The 21,630-nt window shown below is 40.9% G+C and overlaps 1 protein-coding gene across 1 annotated transcript in view; it reads left to right on the forward strand.

Annotated features, from left to right (window-relative positions):
- The window catches only part of usp43a (ubiquitin specific peptidase 43a), a 438,498-nt gene that overhangs the window by 262,409 nt on the left and 154,459 nt on the right, over positions 1–21,630 (forward strand). The window contains exon 5 of the mRNA XM_060844205.1: positions 16,652–16,787. Coding sequence (XP_060700188.1) covers positions 16,652–16,787 — 136 coding nt within the window. The remainder of the gene's footprint in view (positions 1–16,651; positions 16,788–21,630) is intronic.

Here is a 21,630-nt window from a genome sequence, read left to right on the forward strand (position 1 = left end):
GAGTTCTTTTAAAAAGTACATAACATCATGCCCTTTCAGTTTTTAGGTTTTGTCAGTGTCTGTATATACGAGTTTTCATATCAGTGCATCCATGCATGTTTAGATTAGACGATTAGATTACTTACAGTGTGGAAACAGGCCCTTCGGCCCAACAAGTCCACACCGACCCGCTGAAGCGCAACCAGTCCCATTCCTCTACAGACTCTTTGGTTAAACCTTGCTTTGTAATAAAGGGTAAAGTGAGGACTGCAGATGCTGGAGATCAGAGCTGAAAATGTGTTGCTGGAAAAGCACAGCAGGTCAGGCAGCATCCAAGGAGCAGGAGAATTGGTGTTTCGGGCGTGAGCCCTCCTGAAGAAGGGCTCATGCCCGAAACATGGACTCACCTGCTCCTTGGATGCTGCCTGACCGGCTGCGCTTGTAATAAAGGGTGTCAGCGAGCAATCTAATCTGTATTGTGGGCTGCAGTTCCTCAAGATTTGTGTGTGTGCATGGAATGACAGAATTAGGCTGGAACACATTTTCTATTGTTCAAGTCTTCAATTGAACCCATCAGAAACTGAGACAAAAATTTCCCAGCTGTAAAATTGATGGGTAGGAGAAAAGCATCTGGTCCGTGTCTGCATTCTGGGCAAATGTTTTCATTTACGTCATTTTCTCACCTTTTTTACTCATGCCTGATTTTCTGCTTCATAGGGCATTGTTTTTTTTGTTGGACAATTTGCTTTCCAGTTCCTTGAGCAAATAGCTATTCTTAATGTATCAGCCCATGTCAGGAGTGCTGGTCAACATCCTACTGCAACTCAATCAAGTTTGACCATCCCTGTAAAACTATGTTCAGTTCTGGGCATCACACCTTATTAAAGACTTGCTGGCCTTGGAAGGGGGTTCAGAATGGATTTAACAGAATGATACCTTGCCTCAAATTATGAGGAGAGCTTATACCGGGTTATGTCCCCTCAAATTGAGATGGTGCTTTTTTATAAAGAAGGGTTGAAAATATTAGGACCATTCCCTGTGAGCAGTGAAAGTTGAAATGTAAACTTGTGGAGATTTTCACGATGATGAGAGATTTTTATTCTGTGGATAGAGGAGAAAAATACCTTTTACCTCATGGGAGTGAGGCAACAACCAGAGTTCAGAACTTAAAATAATTGGGATAAGATCTAGAGGAGAAAGAAGAATTATTTCTTTCAGGTTTGTTGGAACCTGGAATGTTCTACCCAAAAAGGTTGGAGAAATTGATTCTGCAATTAATATTAAAAGGGAGTTGAGGAGCCAGTTAAGGATGAGATAGTTCAAGATTTATAGATAAGCGGAGTGTGGGACTGAGGATGACTGCAATTTTGAAGAGCAAACAAACACGATGGGCCAAATAATTTCCTTCTGCATTGTAAGTTTCTCCAATTGAATACGGCAGAAATAAGTTAAATTTCCTCATGATGGTTGGATGGAAGTGATCATTGAAATATTGAAAAGTTATATTTCTCAACTTGGTCTTGAAGCTTTAATGTGTGGCAGTAGCAAAGGAAGCATTTTCTTTAATCTGACTCTGCTTAAATTGACATACAAGTTTTTTGATGAACACAGCTCCTTCTACCTGTTTAGAGTTAAAAGTCACACAACACTAGGTTATAATCCACCAGTTTTCAAAAAAAACCTGTTGGATTATAATCTGGTGTGGTGAGAGTTTTTTGAGGTTGTGCAGCACCAGCACCCCACCTCATGGCTGCCTGCTTAGAAATCAATTTTCCTCTCTTCTGTCTCAATTTGTTTCTTTGCATCTGTTGCCGTCACATTCAGAGCAAAAATGAAGTAACACAGTATAAGGAAAGTAGTGATCTATGTAATGAAAATAGTAACAGTGGTCAAAGCCTGATAAAGCGCGAGGCAATAGATTTTTACTTTGAAATGTTTAGCAGGCTGTTGTTAATTAAAGACTGAATTATTGAATGTTTAACTGAAATGGCAACATTGTCTCTTCTACTTGAATGTCGATTTAAGCAGAGGTCAAATTAAAGATGCTGCTTTTTTCAATATTACCAAACAGTAAAGCCTCAACATCAGGTTGACAAATGCAGCCCTTATGGATTTCAGCCTTCACTTTGATCCAGCCATCATTAGGAGATGTGCCTATTTTGTTGTATTAAATCAGAGAAACTTGCTGCTGCTTCATCTGCAAAGCATGCAGAATTTGTCTGAAGTAAGCATTTGATGATACTGCAAATCCCCAAAAATGTGGTGTTTGTAATAATGATGAACATATTACCTGTCTTGGCACCAAGGAAGCTAGGACATGAAACATTTCTGATAGTGCACAGCTGAGGCTGTTATAGTGAGGCGTGTTCCAGGTGTTGCAACCTGATAGATTTAGAAAGATCAGCTCCTTACACCTGAAACTGTCTTCATCCCAATGTCCTTAACCCCCACCCCCCACATACCATCAATACAGCTCTTCTGAGACTGCAGAATTTGAATCTTTCGATATAGCTTGTAACATGATCAAACAGATTGGCTCATTGCAGGTTCCATCAGGAACCCTGAAGTTGTCAAGCTGAAAGCTATAACTGCAAGCACTGTGTTGAAAATACCCAGCCATTGACTGACTTGAATGATATATCTGCCCAGAGCCTGGGAGAATGAAATCTGCTGAATAGCTTCAAATGAGACATGTAGTCCACCCATTGATCTGCTGTCTGCATTCCTATTTAATACAATGATTCAAAGTTTACACTGAACAGCTCCATTCATTATTGTTACGCCTTGGATTTGAATTTGAATCTTCTAATTTTGGTACATGTCTGTATATTGGCTTTGAATCTGATCGACATTCTCGCGTGTAGTTTCTCAACATCTAAGTTGTATATTGTGCTTATTCACAATTCGCTTCATTGTTCTACACTAACAACCCAAATTAAGCCAAAACCTGAACATCTGGAGAAAATAGCAAGGCTGTACTACAATGGCTACTCTATCAGAAATACAACTGTGTTGCCTGATTGAAAACAGTGGGAGCTGGACAGCAGCTTTACGATGAACTTTGCCTTGTGATTATTATAGTGTTGCATTCATGAGGTGTTCAAAACGCCAAAAGCTTCAGCAGAACTTGCGGTGTGATCAGATAGAATCACTGAATCTTACAACACAGTAGGGAACCATTCAGCCTTTTGTGCCTCTCCTGATTCTGTGAAAGCTGTTCAATTTTGTCTCATGCCTCAGCTTATTTGTCTGAGCCATGCAAATTATTTCACTTCAAAAACATCCAAATGTGATTTGAAAGTTCTTTTGGAAATTGATTCTGCTGCGTTTTCAAGTCGTGTGTTCTCAGTCATAACCTTTGGAACAGAAATAAGATGCATCTGAATTCACTTCGTGGAATCTCTAACAATTATTTGTGTGCAAAAATGTTCAAAATTTATACATTCAATATTTATAAAGTGCTAATTTCCGACTTCCATATGAAGTTTCTTTTTTTTTAAATTTTCACATTCCACCAACCATGAAGATGACTTTCTTGGCCCTGGGAAATACCATTTGTCTCCTCACTTGCTTCAACTGCACTTCAACCTCAGCAAAGTCTCCTTTACTGATGCTTTGAGTTTCACCTCTTTTACAGTCCAAAACATTCTGACGCATACTTCTTAATCTACAAATTGTGGGCAGCACGGTGGCACAGTGGTTAGCACTGCTGCCTCACAGCGCCTGTAGACCCGGGTTCAATTCCCGACTCAGGCGACTGACTGTGTGGAGTTTGCACGTTCTCCCCGTGTCTGCGTGGGTTTTCTCCGGGTGCTCCGGTTTCCTCCCACAGTCCAAAGATGTGCGGGTCAGGTGAATTGGCCAAGCTAAATTGCCCGTAGTGTTAGGTAAGGGGTAAATGTAGGGGTATGGGTGGGTTGCGCTTCGGCGGGTCGGTGTGGACTTGTTGGGACGAAGGGCCTGTTTCCACACTGTAAGTCTAATCTAAAAATTCACACTCTGCTACCAACAGCCTGACTCTTGATCACAGCCATTGTCCATCTGTCCTTCAGAACTTTAAGATCTTCACTACAATCTTTCAGGGCAATTAGTCTTTTACTAATTCCTAATTATCCATAATCCTTGCAACCCTAGCCCACACTTATACTTTAAGTGCTGGTATTTGGCATATTCTTTCCTACCAAATCTACCACAGTAGAAAAAGTTTTGGTCAAATTGACCGTGCATACAGCTGTTGAAAACACTGGAACACTTGGAGTGGATTAGAAACTGGCTTTCTGAAAGAAACCAGCGAGTGGTGGTTGATGGAAAATATTCAGTCTGGATTCCAGTTACTAGTGGTGTGCTACGATGGTCTGTTTTGGGACCATGGCTGTTTGTCATTTTGATAAATGACTTAGACGCAGGCATAGGTGGATGGATTAGTAAATTTGCAGATGACACTAAAGTCGGTGGAGTAGTGGACAGATTGGAAGAATGTTACAGATTGTAGGGGGACTTGGATAAACTGCAGAATTGGGCTGAGAGGTGGAAAATGGAGTTCCATGCAGCCAAATGTGAGGTGATGCACTTTGGGAAGAATAACAGGAAGGCAGAGTACTGGGTCAATGGAAAGACTCTTGATAGTGTGGATGTGCAGAGGGATCTTGGATCCTTGAAAGTTGCCATCCAGGTTAATAGTGCTGTTAAGAAGGCATACGGTGTGTTAGGTTTCATTGGTAGAAGGGTTGAGTTCCGGAACCGCGATATCATGCTGCAACTATACAAAACGCTGGTGCGGCCACACTCAGAATATTGTGTACAGTTCTGGTTGCCCCATTACAAGAAGGATGTGGAAACATTGGAAATGGTGCAGAGGAGATTTACCAGGATGTTGCCTGGTCTGGAGAGAAGATCTTATGAGGAATGGCTGAGAGACTTAAATCTGTTCTCATTGGAAAGAAGAAGGCTAAGGAGAGATTTGATAGAGACATACAAGATGATCAGAGGATTGGATAGAGTAGACAGTGAAAGACTTTTTCCTAGGATGATAGTGTCAGCTTGTATGAGAGGGCATAGCTACAAATTGAGGGGTGATAGATTTAAGATAGATGTCAGAGGCAGGTTCTTTACGCAGAGTGGTAAGGGCGTGGAATGCTCTCCCTGCTAATGTAGTCAGCTCAGACACATTAGGGAGATTTAGACAATCCTTAGGTAAGCACATGGATGATTTTGGGATAGTGTATGGGGATGAGCTGAGAATAGTTCACAGGTTGGCGCAACATTGAGAGCCGAAGAGCCTGTTCTGCGTTGTATTGTTCTATGTTCTATGTTCTAGGGTTAGGTCTGGAACAGTTTTACTCAGTCTTTTCAACTTTCACAGAAACAGTTTTACTGCGTAAAGCAGTTTTCGTTTTCAGTTTCTAAAGGGCTTGCCAATTAAATAATTTAACACATTAGTGGTCAGCAAGTTTTGAGAAGATTTGTGAAATTTAGTGGTTATACAGTCTTTATTCCCCTTTCAAGAGCATTTATGAACTCTCTGAAAATGTGCAACCCTTACAGTAGTGACAGGCTGGAGTAAATACCCCTACTTAAGTGAAAATTGGATTGGTTCAAACTCATCACTGAGTTAAAATAGTTCTGAAGAGTTCAGGTTTCCCACATGTCTCACCCTCATTCCTGCTCTACTGGTGAAAATTGCAATTGTTGGAAATGGGGGTGTAACATCTGCCAATTTTTAAAGTTCCCAGAGTCTCTGTGACTCCGTAAAATCGGCCCATAGGTTTCTGCATCTAGAAACCTTGGTCAGTTCTTTTTAAGCTATACTTCCCGTATGCAGTCATAAGGCATTTTCTTCACTCAAGTGGGAACTTTGTTTTGTGAGTTACATGGATCGAATCCCAAAGTTCGGTTTGTAGCCATTCATTCGAAATGGGTTTGAAGCTAGTTACACAGAAAAGAAAAAAACTTAGCTATTGAGCTATTGCAGACTGCTTTGAAGAAGAATGCTGCACTTCAGGGCAAGTGGGAAAGATCAATGAGAGGAAAGGTAGAAACATTTTCAAAGAAAGTCACAACCAGAAAATCACTGAAGAAAGTTTGTGAGCACCTACATTGCAGACGTTAATACATTTCAAAGAAACTCATTCCACATTAAATGCTTTGGGATGTTCCTCTGAAAGATATGATAATGTGCTTTGTAAATTGCAAGCTTTCTTTTATAACCCTCAGAGGCAAATGGCTAAAATATTTTGATTGGGCAGACAGCTGAATAGAGAGATAAACAAAGTTATTCGGAGAAAATGTTCTCAGCATTTTGGGATGGAAGCCGGAATGGATTAGGATAAATTTAAAAGACAGCTAATCCATAGGCTCCATTACCTCGAGGAAGGGCGGCAGGACCATGGGAATATCATTATCTACACTTTAAAGCCTATTCTGATTTTACTTTCTCTCCCTATTCATTCACAGTGGCAAATGAAGAGAGCACTTTGGAGCAAATAACTTTAAAGGAGACAGTAATGTGCCACTAGGCGCCAACCATTATATGTCATGTTATACTTTCAGTGGTTCTCTTCTTTTAGAATAGCACAATATTCAAAGATTATGCAAGTTGAATTATTGCATTTTGTATTTTCAAACAAATAATACACTTTTTTAATAGTGAATATTCAGATGGACTTTTCTCAGGGTGAAGACCTAAGATATAGTCTGTGGTTAGTGGAGATATATTAATAAGGTGTGAGAATGTAATCAGTGATGGGTTATCACATTAAGTCAAATTGCTTTGTAAAGTCGATGTTTCCCAACTAGCCTGCTCAGTTCAAGGAAAGATTTCTGTACCGCCCACAATGTCATAGAGTCATAGAGTCAAACAGTACAGAAGCAGACCCTTCAGTCCAACTCGTCCATGTTGACCAGGTTTCCCAAACTAAACTAGTCCCACTTGCCTGCATTTGGCCCATATCCCTCCAAAAGTTTGTTATTCATGTACCTTTCCAACATCTTTTAAATGTTGTAACTACCTGCACCTACCACTTCCCTAGGCAGTTCATTCCTCATACAAACTACCAGTTGTGATGTACTGGTACTACAACCTGAGGAAATTAGTCTACCTAAAATCTCTGATACCATCCTGTACCTTCCCATTTAAGCCTCACAGACTACAAATCTGGGCAACAAAAACAGAAATTGTTGTAAAAAATCAGAAGGGCTGACAGTATCTGTGGAGAGAAAGCAGAATTAACATTTCAGTATAGGCATTGCTCTTTTTGCTAAAATTAAAGTAAAATGTAGTAGACACTAGTTCGTTGGAAACATGTAAATTACTGCCCATCTTGTTATCAGCAAATATGTCTGCAAAGACCTCTTCACAATCTGTTCAGTTTTATCTGCAGCACCATTTGCTGTTGCGTCACAGGATTAGGATGAGTATTAGTGTGTATTTAACTTCATTCTTTCTCAGAAATACTTTGAACTCTTCAGACACGAACTGTGCATCAGTACCTGACACCAACACTTCTCAAAACTCTTAAATTGTATTTCCCATTCCAAACTCTCCATAGTTCTGGCACTTAGCATAGGCCCAACATTTATCTATCTGCTGTCAATATCAGTACACTTCCCTTCTACTTCAAACAATAACCATATATTTGTCACCATGGGGTTTTGTATTTGACAATGAAATGAAAGGGATGTTGGATCATTTCTCAACCTGAAAGACACTTGTCAACTTTTCCTCAATTCTTCAATATCTTTATCTACTTTTGATAACCAATTATGATTTGATACATCCATCTTATTGAACACATTTTCTTTGGCTATTTTAGCAAAGAAGTCCTCACTGATGGCCAATGGGTAGGTACTATCCTCAATCAACCTTTATTTACCTTTTGCTGACAAACTCCAAATCTGAACAGTGAACTATCAAATTGGGCGTGGCACAAAATGGATGTGGCTTCTTAATTGTCCCTATTTTTGTGTTCTGTATAATACTTTTTACTTGTTCATCAAGGTGTACATAAAGGTATTGATCTAGTTTTTAAAAATGTTGATAGTTCGCTGTCCTTTATCTTGATATTGGCCTTTTTATCATTTGATCTTCCTTGCTCTCTTCACACTTCCTCAATTTCATACGCACTCTCTTCGTCACTATTGTAACGAAATAAGCCCAGTTTCATCTCATTTACTTAAACCAATCTCTTCAAACCTGGGCACATTGTACTCACCTCCCAATAGCAAGTAATACAATGGTTCCTGGTATTCCACTCTAATGCTAACTTCACCTAGCATTGGAAACTGTTCTTGCAATACTTTATCAGTTTTTCACACTAGTTTTGTATGAGGGGATTCGACAAAGGGATTTCTCCTCCTGACATAACAGACCTTGCTACTTCTGTATCAAAAATGAAAGTAAGAAATTTAAAAAGTTGAGGCGTGGAGACTTAGAGCTGGATATGTGCCAGTTGCATTGAGTTTTTTGGAAACCTACTCACCATGAGGCTTTCTGGCCGTGTCCTTTTAAAACTCACCTCATTACTATCTACCCAGGCTCTGTGGGATTCCTCTGGTCTGATTCAAGCCTCATCTTAGCTTGCCATGACCAGGATATCCTGGAAATAACTGGCATCACTGCACCAGCGCCATCTTTAAACTACAGGCATTGTCAATCTGGAGTAGGTCTGTACATTTCATGACATTTGCCCTGGACATGGAAGATGAGGGAGGTTTGGTGCTCCACTCGGGAAGGCGATGGCCCAGTGGTATTATTGCTAGGCTATTAATCCAGAGATCCGGATAATGTTCTGGACACCCAAGTTCAAATCCTGCCACAGCAGATGGTGAAATTTGAATTCAATAAAAAAATCTAGTATTAAGAATCTGCTGATGACCATGAAATCATTGATAATTACTGGAAAAACCCATCTGGTTCATTAATGTTCTTCAGAGAAGGAAATCTGCTATCTTCACCTGGTCTGGCCTACATGTAACTCCAGATCAACATCATTGTGGTTGACTCTCAGTTGCCCTCTGATATGGCTTAGCCAGCCATTTAGTTGCACCAATTGCTACAAAGTCTCAAAGAAATGAAACTGGACGGATCATCTGGCATTCACCTAGGCACAGGAAAAGACAATGGCAGAAATAGCTCTATCGACCCTGCAAAGTCCTCCTTACAAACAAGGAGGGGCTAGCACCTCTCTCATTCTGGGACAAAGCTAGACTCAGTAGGGCAGAAAGAATTGTGACAGTTGTTGAGCTGCTGCACATTCAGCTCTTGACCCTTGTGTAGCCAGCATCCTGACTCTGACTACCTTGCATGGTTATCTGATGGGGTTTAAACCCTGGTCTGATACTGGAGGCTGCCCTTGGCTTACTGAGTGAAAGCAATTTCCCTTCATTCACTGAGGAATGCTGACAAGATCTTGGCTTTGTGTCTGTGCGAACTGGCAAAGTAATTCTGCAGTCCTGAGAGCCTCGTACTTGGGGCTGAGGGCAAAGTGCAAAAAGGCAAGGCAAGGCAGGGATGCTGTGGGCATCCAGGTTGGCTCAGAGCAGTGTGTGCTAGGAGAGCAAGCAAATAGCCTGAAGCTGCAGCCTTGTCCAGTCATGAGCTGAGTGTGTGCCCCTAACTGCTCAGTGTTCTTGCTGCAGCATGATAATGATCGTTGCTGATTCAGCCTGAGCTTTATTTTTGATGTGTCGAATTGTACAGTGAATGGATTGGAGATGTGCTATGAGGGTTCTTGGAGGCTGGTACTGGGTCCATGCCTGTGGTTATGGGGAGAGCATGGCTGGCACCCACAGAGCATGCCCCAAAACGTTGGGACCTGGTGTCTGACATAGAATCCTTTGGAAGAGGCAGCAAACACAATCTGCCCCTGTGTCGAGAATTCTCAATGTCTCAAGTGCTTGGCAAAATAAGGAAGTGGATATGATGAGGCGTGTTGTGGTATTTAACAAGCTGTAATCCCCTTTTAAAAGACAACTCACAGTGAGAAACTCATCCACTGCTCGGCAAATGCATAAAAGATGCAGCGAGTTGCTCCTGCTGTGGAAATAGTCCTCGACAAACTCGTCACATGATTCCATCACAAACCTCTCCATAATCCATGTTGTTCATGGCCCTGTAAGAGTATGTCCTTAAGGAGTTTTCCATGTACACGTACAAATTGATAGTTGTATTGTAGGGTATAAGAGGTTACGCTTGCATCATTTTCTATTGCATTCCCCTTTTTCATGACGAACAATTAAGGATAGATCATGTTTCAGGCTGGAGTCCATCATTGACCCCGTTCTGTACTCGGACAAACTTCAGACGTTGTGCTGGACGATAAAACAAACCATTTTTCTCAGTTTTCCGCAGTTTTAGGAAAACAAATGGGTGAGATGGATTGATTCGACAGTGCAATCTACTGCGTTTGCAATTAAAGTGGTTTCATTTGGCTCGGTGTTACTTGACTTGTGTTGCTGAATGTGGTGTTTAGATGCAATTCAGATTCTCATCTGTTCCACTTGTTGCTTGGACAGACAGAATGGATGAGCTTTTTCTTGTTTGCAGATATTGCTGGAAGAGAAGTAAATAGATATATATTACCTTCTTGTCGAATTCCAGTGTACCAGTCCTGTTTCTCTCTCTTATTGAATTCTTGATCCAGGTGAATGTTTCCCATGTCTTCCACACATTATGATCTTTTAGTGAGGCATTGCACTTGGAGATTATACAGCAGCAGCAGCACTTACAAAATGCTAAACAATTTTTTAAGTGGTTTATACTGAGTTCACCTTTTCTTTATTTAATCCATTGTTTTCAGACTTTTGCTGATTGAACAATTTAAGGACAGCATTTAATGCTGTGTCTTAAATTCTCTGACCTCCATTGATTGTTAATGTGTAAAAATTAAAATAAAATGTTCTTCTTCCCCCTTTGATTTTCCCCCTCCCCGTTGTTTTTATATTTGGGAAATTGAATTTTCAATACGAACTCTTCTGCTCACAGTCTTATGTTCAGAGTTCTCAATGTATTGTATAAAACCAATTGCTTCTTCATGTACTGAAGTTAAAGGCAGACAGATATGGACAGGAATTGGATCTTTTGTCTATTTTCTGAGAGTGGAACAGGTACAACAAGACTCCAATTTACCTTATGCATGACGGCTGTGTGAAGCATTTCAGACTTGAAATTAATTTGTCTGATTTTTCTGCATTGCTGGTAGCCACCCATGGAAGGCCTTAGTTCTTCTCGAAATGTGAGCACTCACACTTAATTTAGGACCCAAACATATTGGACACCAAGGAGCAGGGAAGGTTTCTGATCTGCTCCGTTTCTACCTTTGTTCCTGTGTTCACCAACTGAAACCAGTTTATTTTCTAATGCAGATTTTGATGAAAATCTTTCAGTGGAGCCAGGAGAGGTAGGAGTGTGCACTTGTTTCCCCAGCTTTAGTCCACCCCCCATTCTCTATTTTCCAACTCCTTTGTCCATGTTTCCCATTCCAGTCCAGTTTGAGAGTTTTGACGTTGGTTTCCTGAAGAAAGCATATTCCAGATATTTGTGCTTCTCAAAAGGGTGCATCCCAACAGGTGCTTGGGGCACCTCCATCAGCAGCTCACACATTTGGAAAGCAACAGCCTGGTTGCAGGTCAGCTTTGGGTTTCTTGTTTGAGTCACATGCTACTGACACAGTATGGAGACTAGCTCAAGAAAATGGAGCACGACACATTTCCACCTCGTTTACCAGCACAATTTAGCTGGACAAAACATTATTTTAATTGTGTACAGTCCATGAAAATTTAACAGGAAGGATATGAGGTCAGAAACATTGCAGTAAATTTGGCAGAAAATATTTAATTAGGAAAATCTATTTGGCATCTTCAGTTGCCCAACATGATTAATGAGGAATTTACAATTAAGTTATGGATGAACATATTGATCCCATCTATCATTTAAACCCATCTGTCTCTCAAACATGGGGTCCCATATTAGTCAATTACTTTAAATCTCTGAGTACTCAGTCTTTGATTGCTCTTGTGGACATGGGAAACAGTCTTATGATTGGCAATAGAAGAATCCAATCAATTGGTTCATTACTCAATCCTGTTTGTAAACTTGAATTACCTTAATGTCTGACTGATGAATTTTTTTTTAATGATGCAGCCATTAGTAGTACAGTTAAATCTTGTGTGTGTCTTAAACTCTGAACTGCAGGACCCAGATTCAATTCAAGTTAAATGAGGCGTTTTATAATCATGGCATCACCAATTTACCAGCTTAGATTTAAAGGAACAGGATAATCAAAATGTGAATTTATTTTTAATCAGGGGTGGTGGGGGTCTAGGACACATTGCCTGAAATGTTGGTGGAAGCAGAAATTCTCATAGTGTGGTTATAAAGTTACAGCACTTCAATTGCAGAAGTAAGTAACCAATATGGTTATGGACCAAATACTCTGTCGACTCAGGCTGAATTTTATCTGAAATTGACCAAGTGTCAGTTTTGTTGTGTTTCATGAAGTGCTTCTCTCTGTGAGCTTGAGCAAGTTTTCCCTGAAACTCCCCTCATTAACGATGCATCTTGCCTCTAGAATGCTGCACTCATTCCATCTGCCCTCTCATCAGAAGCAGAAGTACCTACCATTGGCAAGGCCTCCTAGCAGTGTTGCCACCATTATTAAAGTCTAGCTGGACATCAAAAGCAGCATTGCCAGTTGGGAGTTGCCATTTACTGTGCAACTGGTGGGAAGAATAATTTCTCAGGTCACTTGGGTTGCACAGCTGACACTTCATTGTAAATGTAGGTGCACACTCAGAAGTCTATTTGTATTTAAGAGCCAAGCTTGGGATCCTGTTTATGGAATTGATCCAGTTCCCTCAGTGCCCAGGGTTTGAGGTGAGTGAGAGCAAGTGAGGGGAGATGTTGCTGGCGTTAATGAAAGAGATGGAACACGCCTTGGTGTGGGTGGATATATAGTGAATGTAGGTATCAGAGAGAAGATGGTGACGCTTACACTGGTGGAATGTATTTAGGACAGACCGAGATAGTTTGTTGGTTAGTGGGTCAAGGGGTACAGGGAGCAGGCTGCAGAATCAGACTGGGAAACATATCAACCGTGATCGAATGGTAGGGCAAATTAGATGGATCAAATGGCCTAATTCCTTGCCAATACCTTATGGCGTTATGGAATGGAGCAAGTCACTGACCTTGCTGCTACAGTGTTGAGCATTCCTCCATAAGGCTGAGACTGCAGTGACCCAAGTGGCGACCTCAGTCCAGGCTGGTATGGACTTAATGCTGATCTTGGGAGGAGAAGAAGCTCTGCCCGTGCACCACCCCATCGAACAGGAAACATCAAATGTTGCTGGAAGTTTTATTTTCATTGCAGGTTTCTAAATCATTTAACATCAAGCTTGACAACAGAGTGTGAAATAGTATGTAGCTAACTACTGGTGAGGATATAAGCAGAGGCTTGATTTGTTGTTCTCTGACAAAAAAAGGTTTCCTTTGCCTTCAAATCAAAAATGCATAATGTATAACAACAGCAATGTTTACTTGCAGCTTTCAGTAACCCTACATTAAATACCCTGGTTATCAATCGGTGATAGTTAAATGAAAAGGTCTCCTGGAAACAAGTCTTTTAGTTATTTGGGGTGGAATTTTCTTAGTCCCCATGAACAATATGGGCAATGGGAAAATATGGTGAGATTGGGAAAATTATATTCTCGACGTTGAGACAAAACATTTGAGTTTACAACCTAGTTTTGAATGGCCACATGAAAATATCATGAAGGAACAGTGGGGGGCCAATTTGCATCTCAGCATTACCTGTTCTTGCTTCATTTATATGCAGTTTGCTACTCTTCCGAGCAGTGGAGAGAAACTAGATGGCAGTAATTGCTGACATGAACGGCAGAGTGACTCCCTAAGATCTCCAGCTTGCTGTTACTCCTTTGTGCCTCCAGCTTGACGAGCATTGCACAACATTGCAGGAGGCACTCAATCACCTGCACCCTTCCTCCACAGAGGTTGGCATTGGACAGTGACCAGCCTCACCACAGCATTGTGGCACCTCTTCAACTCTTAGCATTCTACATCGATACTTTTGAGAGCACCAGCATGTTGCATTGTCACTTTGTGGGCAAGGACGGACTCCCATCTCATAGTTTGGACAAGGTTGCATCCCAGGGTTCTTAGCTTGCTCCCTGAGTGCTCATTGACTTTTCACCTACTTGAATGCTTACAATACATCTGCTTTGCCCCCTCATTCAGAACTCTCTTTATTTCCATCGTGCCTTGCCTTTTAGCATGGTGGCTCACTGGTTAGCACTGCTGCCTCACAGCACAAGAGACCCAGGTTTGATTCTAGCCTTGGGCGACTATTTGTGTGGTGCTTTCACATTCTCTTCGTGTCTGCGTGAGTTTCCGCCCACAGTCCAAAGATGTGCACGTTAAGGGAATTAGCCATGGTAAATTGCCTTTAGTATTCAGGGATATGTAGGTTAGGTGCATTTGTCAGGGAAAATGTAGAGTAACAGGGTAGGGGAATGGGTCTGGGTGAGTTACTCTTTAAAGGGTCGGTGTGGACTTGTTGGGCCAAATGACCTTTTTCCATGCTGACATGTTCATGGTTCGTTGGACAGCTAGGGTGGTCAGACTAATGGTTCCATATCATTACAGTCTGAGGAGTGAGCCACTGTCAGCCCCATGGTCCAGTGCACACTGTTAGAGGATTACTGGTAATACAGTCGAGAGCTTCACAAAGTGCAGTCAGAGGACTGGTTATTCATCAGTTGGCATTGTCTTAAGAGGATGGAACATGGCCAATCCTGAGCAATGAGAAGATGTTATGCTCTAATAGGCATGAGGTTATTTTCCTTGCATCAGTTTGGACATAGTATGGGTCTAAGGAAGGTAGCACCTATAGCTTCATAGTTACAATCATAGTTGATCAGATGGTGAGGGGGTGGGGGGAGGGTAGCAGGGTGTAAAGTAGCAATAGATTAACATTGTGAGATTTTATATTTCCAATGAGAATCTGTTTGTGCCATGCATTTGCATTCAGAAGCAGTTCTTTTTCATCTCCCTGTCATTAGTTGTATTGTGAAGGGCTGTCCGAGGCTGGCAGTGATATTAACCACATGCTGACGGTAGAAACTCTGGACAGACTCGGCAGTTGTGAGTACTTCCACCATTAGTGAATGCAGGATAGGATGAGAGAGGCACCATAGAACCCTGGTACATCCATAATGAGGTGAACTGTGGAGAATTACAAGAGACAACTCTCTAAAACCCTGATAAAATTCAGCCGTTGGTGCTTATCTTGCATGTGAGTGAACAGTTGATGCCATCCATTCTGTTCCTATATCCCTTCAATCCCATAAAGCTCATTATCTAATTTTACAGAGAATGTTGACATAACTTCTGCCTCAACAATTGCCCTAGAAGTGAACTCCACATTTTTACAATTCTCTCTGAATAAAGATGTTTCTTCTCTTCTCAGTTCTAAACCTTTTTTTTGTCTTTAATCTTGGAATCTGAGGCTTTCATTCTTCAAATACTGGCAACAGACTGCAGCTAATGATTCTATCTTCTGTGTCTCATTATTTTTCCTAATTTTGAACGATAATGTATATAAGCCAACAATCTACTCTTCTAAATATCCAATTTTCAAAGCACCACTCGTATTTTGTGGAAAAGCTATGATGTAACCCCTTTATCACCTCAATATAATTCCTGTGGTATAGAACTCAGAACTGCCTACTCGCATAACTATGGTATTATTAATTGTTTTATGTGGGCTTCCCACAATTTTCTTCACATTCTTGTCAACCTGAAGCGATGGCTTTTGTGTTCATGTGCCTATATCCTGGAATGCCTCTCCTTCAAGCCTACTTGTCGTATGTAGATGTTTTGAGTGATTCAATGGTGCGTTCTTTGATATAATACTTCCGCTTTTCAAGAAGTGCATTCTCTTTTCTTGACTATTTTGTGTTACACATGAATACATTCTAGCTATCTCTGACCTCTGATGGTCAACTCTGTTTTCTCCTCAAACAGTGGACTTGTCAGAATGTCTTGCTGGCAATATTATTTGCACTTACATTTTCATATCTTCCACGTGGTATTCTTGTGTTAATGGCTCAGTTTAAAATATTTTTATGTGCTTTGCATTAGTTTTTCTTGTTAAGACAGTGTAGAACTTCTGTGTTCTGCAATTATAGATGGTGACAGTTACTAGACATCTGATGTAAATTGACATGGTGCTGCTATTTTTACAAAACTTTGAACCTCAGTTTGAGAAACATTCTGCATTGCAGTTGATCTCCTCGCTAATGCTGTGAGCAACATAGGAGGGGAAAAAAGTTTGGAGAATGGCTGTTGATCGGAAAGGGCTGGGGAATGTTGATAAACAGTAGGATTATCTTTTAACTTGAGAGAATTTAAGATTCCATTAATGCTGATCAAAGAAAAACAAAGGGCTGTCAGGTATTGAGAAATTGCAAAATATTCAGTCTGAAAGGGACTGAATTAAAACTTTTGTCTCATCAATCTCTTGCATGTAATGTGATACTACTGGGTGAAGTGAAAGCCAAACCCATCAAATTCATCTTACAACTCCCAATTAAACACTACTTTACTCTGGTTTATGCTGACAATTAGTTTACCTCATGTATTATTTCTGTTTATTTCTAGGGCCTTGAGTGTAACCTTGGTTTTCCAGTCTAAGCATCAAAAGTACTTGAGAATAGGCCTGGCAGTCCCACTTCTTGGAAATGTTGCTATACTTCGAAAAATGGTGGCCGATGAAGGGAACATAACACCAGATCAGGTACAAATAAAATCTGAGCATGATGTAGTGAATTATTGCCTTAATTATGTTAATCCTTTTATTATGCTGCATTAATCTATTTTAATATACCTCCGTGAATAGAATTTCACAAGCAGAATCTCAATTACTACATCAGATAATTAAATCTTACTTTCACACATAAGCCAACTACAGATCATCTCAGATTATAGCTGTGATGTTATTGCAATTGTCTTGCCGTATTGAAAGAAAAAAGTTGGAATCGGGGTGGCACATTCAGCTGCACTGTTGTCACTGAGCTGTGGGAACAAAGCCCAGTTACACTTCACTGCTCCTGGTTCAGCCATGTCATTGTGAAAAATTGATGAACAGAGGAGCTGGAAACCCTTACAATGAAGGACAAAATATCAATAGGAAAAAAAGTATTGCTGGATTGCTATTGAATGGCTTGGGAGTAAATTACTACTCCACTTGGCTGCAAATGATGGACGTCCTAGCAATCAAGAAGAAGCTTGGAGCTAAGGAACTCCAGCAGTGATAACTTCTCGCGTTGATGGCTGACTGCTGGACGTTGGAGATTATGGGTTAAGGAGATTGTGCCAAAGAAAGTTCAGCAAGTTGCTGTGGTGCAACCTGCAGTATGCACTGCAGACTTGGTATAATGCTGGTGCAGAGTGTGAACATTTAGCCTGGTGTGGGTGAGGTATGGATCAAGTGAACTGCATTGTCTTAGGTGGTGAAAAGCCTCTTGCCTGTTGTTGCAGCTGCCCTCACCCAGACAAGTAAAAAGTATTCTGTCACTTCTGAATTTCTGTCCTCATTGATTTCCAGTTTGCTGAGGTTCAAATGGCAACGTGATGCCAGTAGGACTTACTTTCCTCCGATATTCCATTTTCACATCAATGTTTGTATTAAGGTCTAAAACTGGGCCTGCTGGAACTGAACCTGAACCTTCGTGGTTCAGGCAGACTGTTGATGAGTAGGGGGTGATGTTAATAACAAAATTGCTGATTTCTTGCAACATTTTACTAGTGGGGAATTAACAAAAAATGCAAAGAAAGCATGTTTGTTGCTAGTTTTTGAGTTTTTGCCACGACTTGCATTTATACAGCAGCATTAACAGTATAAGGTATTCAAGGCAAAACTCTGGAATGCTGATCACAAAAGAGAATTGTCTGAGGGCTGCATAAGGAGATTTTAAGAAAAGTGTCCAAAAGCTTGATCGAAGAAATAAATTTTAAAGAGTATTGTAGAGGATGAGAGAGAGACATAAAAGATTAGAAGGAAATTCCAGACTTGAAATCCCAGGCAGTTTAAGGCACAGCTAACAATGTGGAATGTTATAAAACAGGGGCATCTTAAATGGTGCTGCTAATACTCCCTTTCCACAATGCTGCCATCTTTTATGATGTCCTGTTGTTTTTACAGCATTTGAAGAGTTTTCTCTGCTTCCATTACATTGTTATGCTGTTTTTTTAAATCTATATGTGACACAGCAGTTTGATATCAGGATAGCCAAATTTTTTAAGAGCATTCCAATAATAACCCAATAAAATTCCCTGAACAGCGATGTTTTACTGAGGGACAACTGGTAACAAGGGCTATGGGAAAATTTCTTGAAGTATAAATGGGTGTCATTGAAAGAGAAAGGAAGAATATCTGAGATATGAAAGAATGGAATAGAGAAGTAGATAAATTACTGGCTAGATCTCATTGTTTATCAGTCTGAGTGGGAAGGATGAAGAGTTGTGTATCAGATTTGCTGTTCTGTTTTGTGCAACTGAGTTTTCTGTTGCAGTGATACAGATAATCAGAATGAATGACTGAAAGCAAGGTGTCATGGTTTGATAATCATTGTTTAAAAAAAGCACTTAACTCTTCATATTCTGCGGTTCAAAAACCATACATCTCCTATTGGTCCTGATTGCCATATTAGAGAAGTATTTATGGAATATGGGGGAATTAACATTGGACATAATCTCTGCTCATGAATGAGAAGGAATACAACTATGGTAATGTCAAATGATATTAATATCTGCTGAAGGGCCCCTACATACATATGTACATATGAAATATGAACAGAAGTTGGCCACTCAGCCCTTGAAACCTGTTCTGCTATAAGATCGTGTGTGCTCCAAATTCCACATTCACGTCTATCCATTATTAACATTTGATTCTTTTGCCAAACAAGAATCTTCAGCCTTGAACCCCTACCTGAAAAGTATTCAGTAATTCCCACCTTCACTGTTTTCTGAGTCAGACAGCAGCATTCCCTCTGATTTTCTTAGCAGCTGCATGGGCCTTCAAGGCCCGTGAGAGGCAGTGACTCCAGAACCGGGAGTCCATACTGTCACCAGCATGCTGTGCAGAGCATTGGAGTGACTGTGCACGTAAGGAGCTCAGAGAGACGTTGGCAGAGAGTTCCAAAGTTGCAGAACCTTTGTGTCTGTCCTAAAAGGGTGACCTGTAATTTTAAAGTAGTCCCAGTTCTGGACTCATCGACAAGAGTAAGCATAGAGTCATAGAGGTATGCAGCATGGTAATAGGCCCTTCGGCCTACCTCGTCCATGCCTACCATGTTTCCTTAACTGAACTACTTCCATTTGCCTGCATTTGGCCCAAATCACTCTAATACCCGTCAGGTCCCTTTTAAATCTTTTCCCTACCCTTCACCTTAAACCTATGCCCTCTAGTTTTGGACTCATTTACCCTGGTGAAAAGACTTTGGCTATTCACCTTATCCTTGCCTTGCCCCTCATGATTTTATAAACCCCTGTAAGGTCACCCCTCAGCCTTGTATGTTCCAGGGGAGAAACATTCTAACCTTTCCTTATAACTCAAACACTCCAATCTCAGTAACATCCTTGCCAATCTTTTTTGCACCCTTTCCAGTTAAATAATTCTTCCTCTAGCAGGGTGACCACAAATGTATGCAGTACTCTAAATGTGGCCCTACCAGTGTCCTGTACAGTTGTAACACCTCATCCTAACTCCTGTACTCAATGTTCTGACTAATGAAGGCAATCAATCTAAGGCTTAACTTAAATTCCTCCACTCTCTGCCAAAGAGAAGGTTGGCACAGATTTGGATTTATTTAATGAGAATATGTGGTTTGAGCTCTTAGTTCTTGGAATACCAAAGTGTTTCATTTGTTCTTGAGAAGAGAAGAGTTGATCCCTTCCCTGTCTACCTTATCAAGACAATTAAGAAGCTTGCACACTTCCATCAAGGAACCCCTCATTCTTCAAACCTCGAGTGAAATCTCACCCAGTCTGTCCATTCTTTCCTCAGAAAATAATCTCTTTCTCTGCATCAATAAAACTCCTCTCAACCAGCTCCAATGCATTTATATTTCTTCCTTCAGTAAGGAAATCAAAACTATATACAGTATTTGGGATGTGGTCTCGCCAATGCTCAGACTCTAATGATTGAAATACTACATCCCTACTTTTATATTGAATTACTGTATTCTCATAATAATGGATAACATTCCGTTGGCTTTTTTAAATCACTTGTACCCACATACTAACTTTTCATGACTCATAAACTAGAGATCTAGATTTCTCTGCACCTCAGAATTCTTTAGTCATTCACTCTTTATACAATACTCTTTATTTGTTCGTTCCTCCAAAGTGAGCAATTTTACTTTTTCCCAGATTATACTCCACTTGTCAGATTTTTGCAAACTCGCTTAAACTATCTACTTGGGTCTGCATCCTTATTATGACATCTTCATAACATAGTTTCCTATTTATTTTTGTGTTGTTTCCAAAGTTAGCAATCATGTGCCTCATATTTGAACTTACTGCCTTGGGACCCTCCAACCACACAGCATCAATGTCGATTTCACCAGCGTTCTCATCTTCCCTCCCCCCACCTCATCCCAGATCCAACACTCCAACTTGGCACCATCTTCTTGAACTGTGCTACCTGTCCATCTTGCTTCCCACCCATCTGTTCCACTCTCCCTTCCTACCTATCACCATCAATCGCAACCTATATCTACCTACCACCTTCCCAGCTGCCTTCACCCCCTCAGCCCCACCCCCACCCTCCTATTTATCTCTCAGCCCCACCCACCCCATTCTTGAAGAAGGACTTATGCCTGAAACATTGACTCTCCTGCTCCTCAGATTCTGCCAGACCTGCTGTTCTTTTCCAGCACCACACTTTTCAACTAAGATATAGAATCCATCAAGTCCATAACGACCTTCCGAACCGCATCTGATCCTGACGCCCATCTCCCCCACCCTATCCATGAAGCCCTGCATTTCCCATGTTTAAGCCTGCACACCCTTAGACACTATGGGCAATTTAGCATGATCAATCTACCTAATCTGCACATATTTGTATGTGGGTAGAATTGAGTGACTGCAAAGGTAAAAGAAACACAGTTGGAGTTATGTACAGACCTCCAAACAGTAGTCAGGAGCTGGGCACCATGAGATAGAAAAGATATGTAGGAAAGTCAAAAGGTTATGGTGATCGTGGGGGATTTCAATATGTGGGTGGACTGGGAAAATCAGATTGGTAGTGAGTTGCAAGGAAAGGAGTTTGTGGAATGTCAAGAGATGGCTTTTTGGAGGAGCTTATGGTGGAGTCCACTAGGGAACAGGCACTACTGGATTTAGCGTTGTGCAATGAGGCAAACTTGATAAGGGAGCTTAAGGTGAAGGAACCCTCTGCCGTTTGAGAGGGAGAAGATAGAATCAGAGGTAACGGTATTACAGCTGAATAAAAGCAACTGGAGAGGCATGAGGAAGGAGCTGAGTAGAATTGACTGGCAGAGGAGCCTAGCAGGAAAGACAGTGGAACAGCAATGGCAGGAGTTTCTGGGAGTAATTCAGGAGACACAGCAGAGATT

The sequence above is a fragment of the Hemiscyllium ocellatum genome, chromosome 25, assembly GCF_020745735.1.
Source record: "Hemiscyllium ocellatum isolate sHemOce1 chromosome 25, sHemOce1.pat.X.cur, whole genome shotgun sequence".
In the NCBI taxonomy this organism is placed as follows: domain Eukaryota; kingdom Metazoa; phylum Chordata; class Chondrichthyes; order Orectolobiformes; family Hemiscylliidae; genus Hemiscyllium; species Hemiscyllium ocellatum.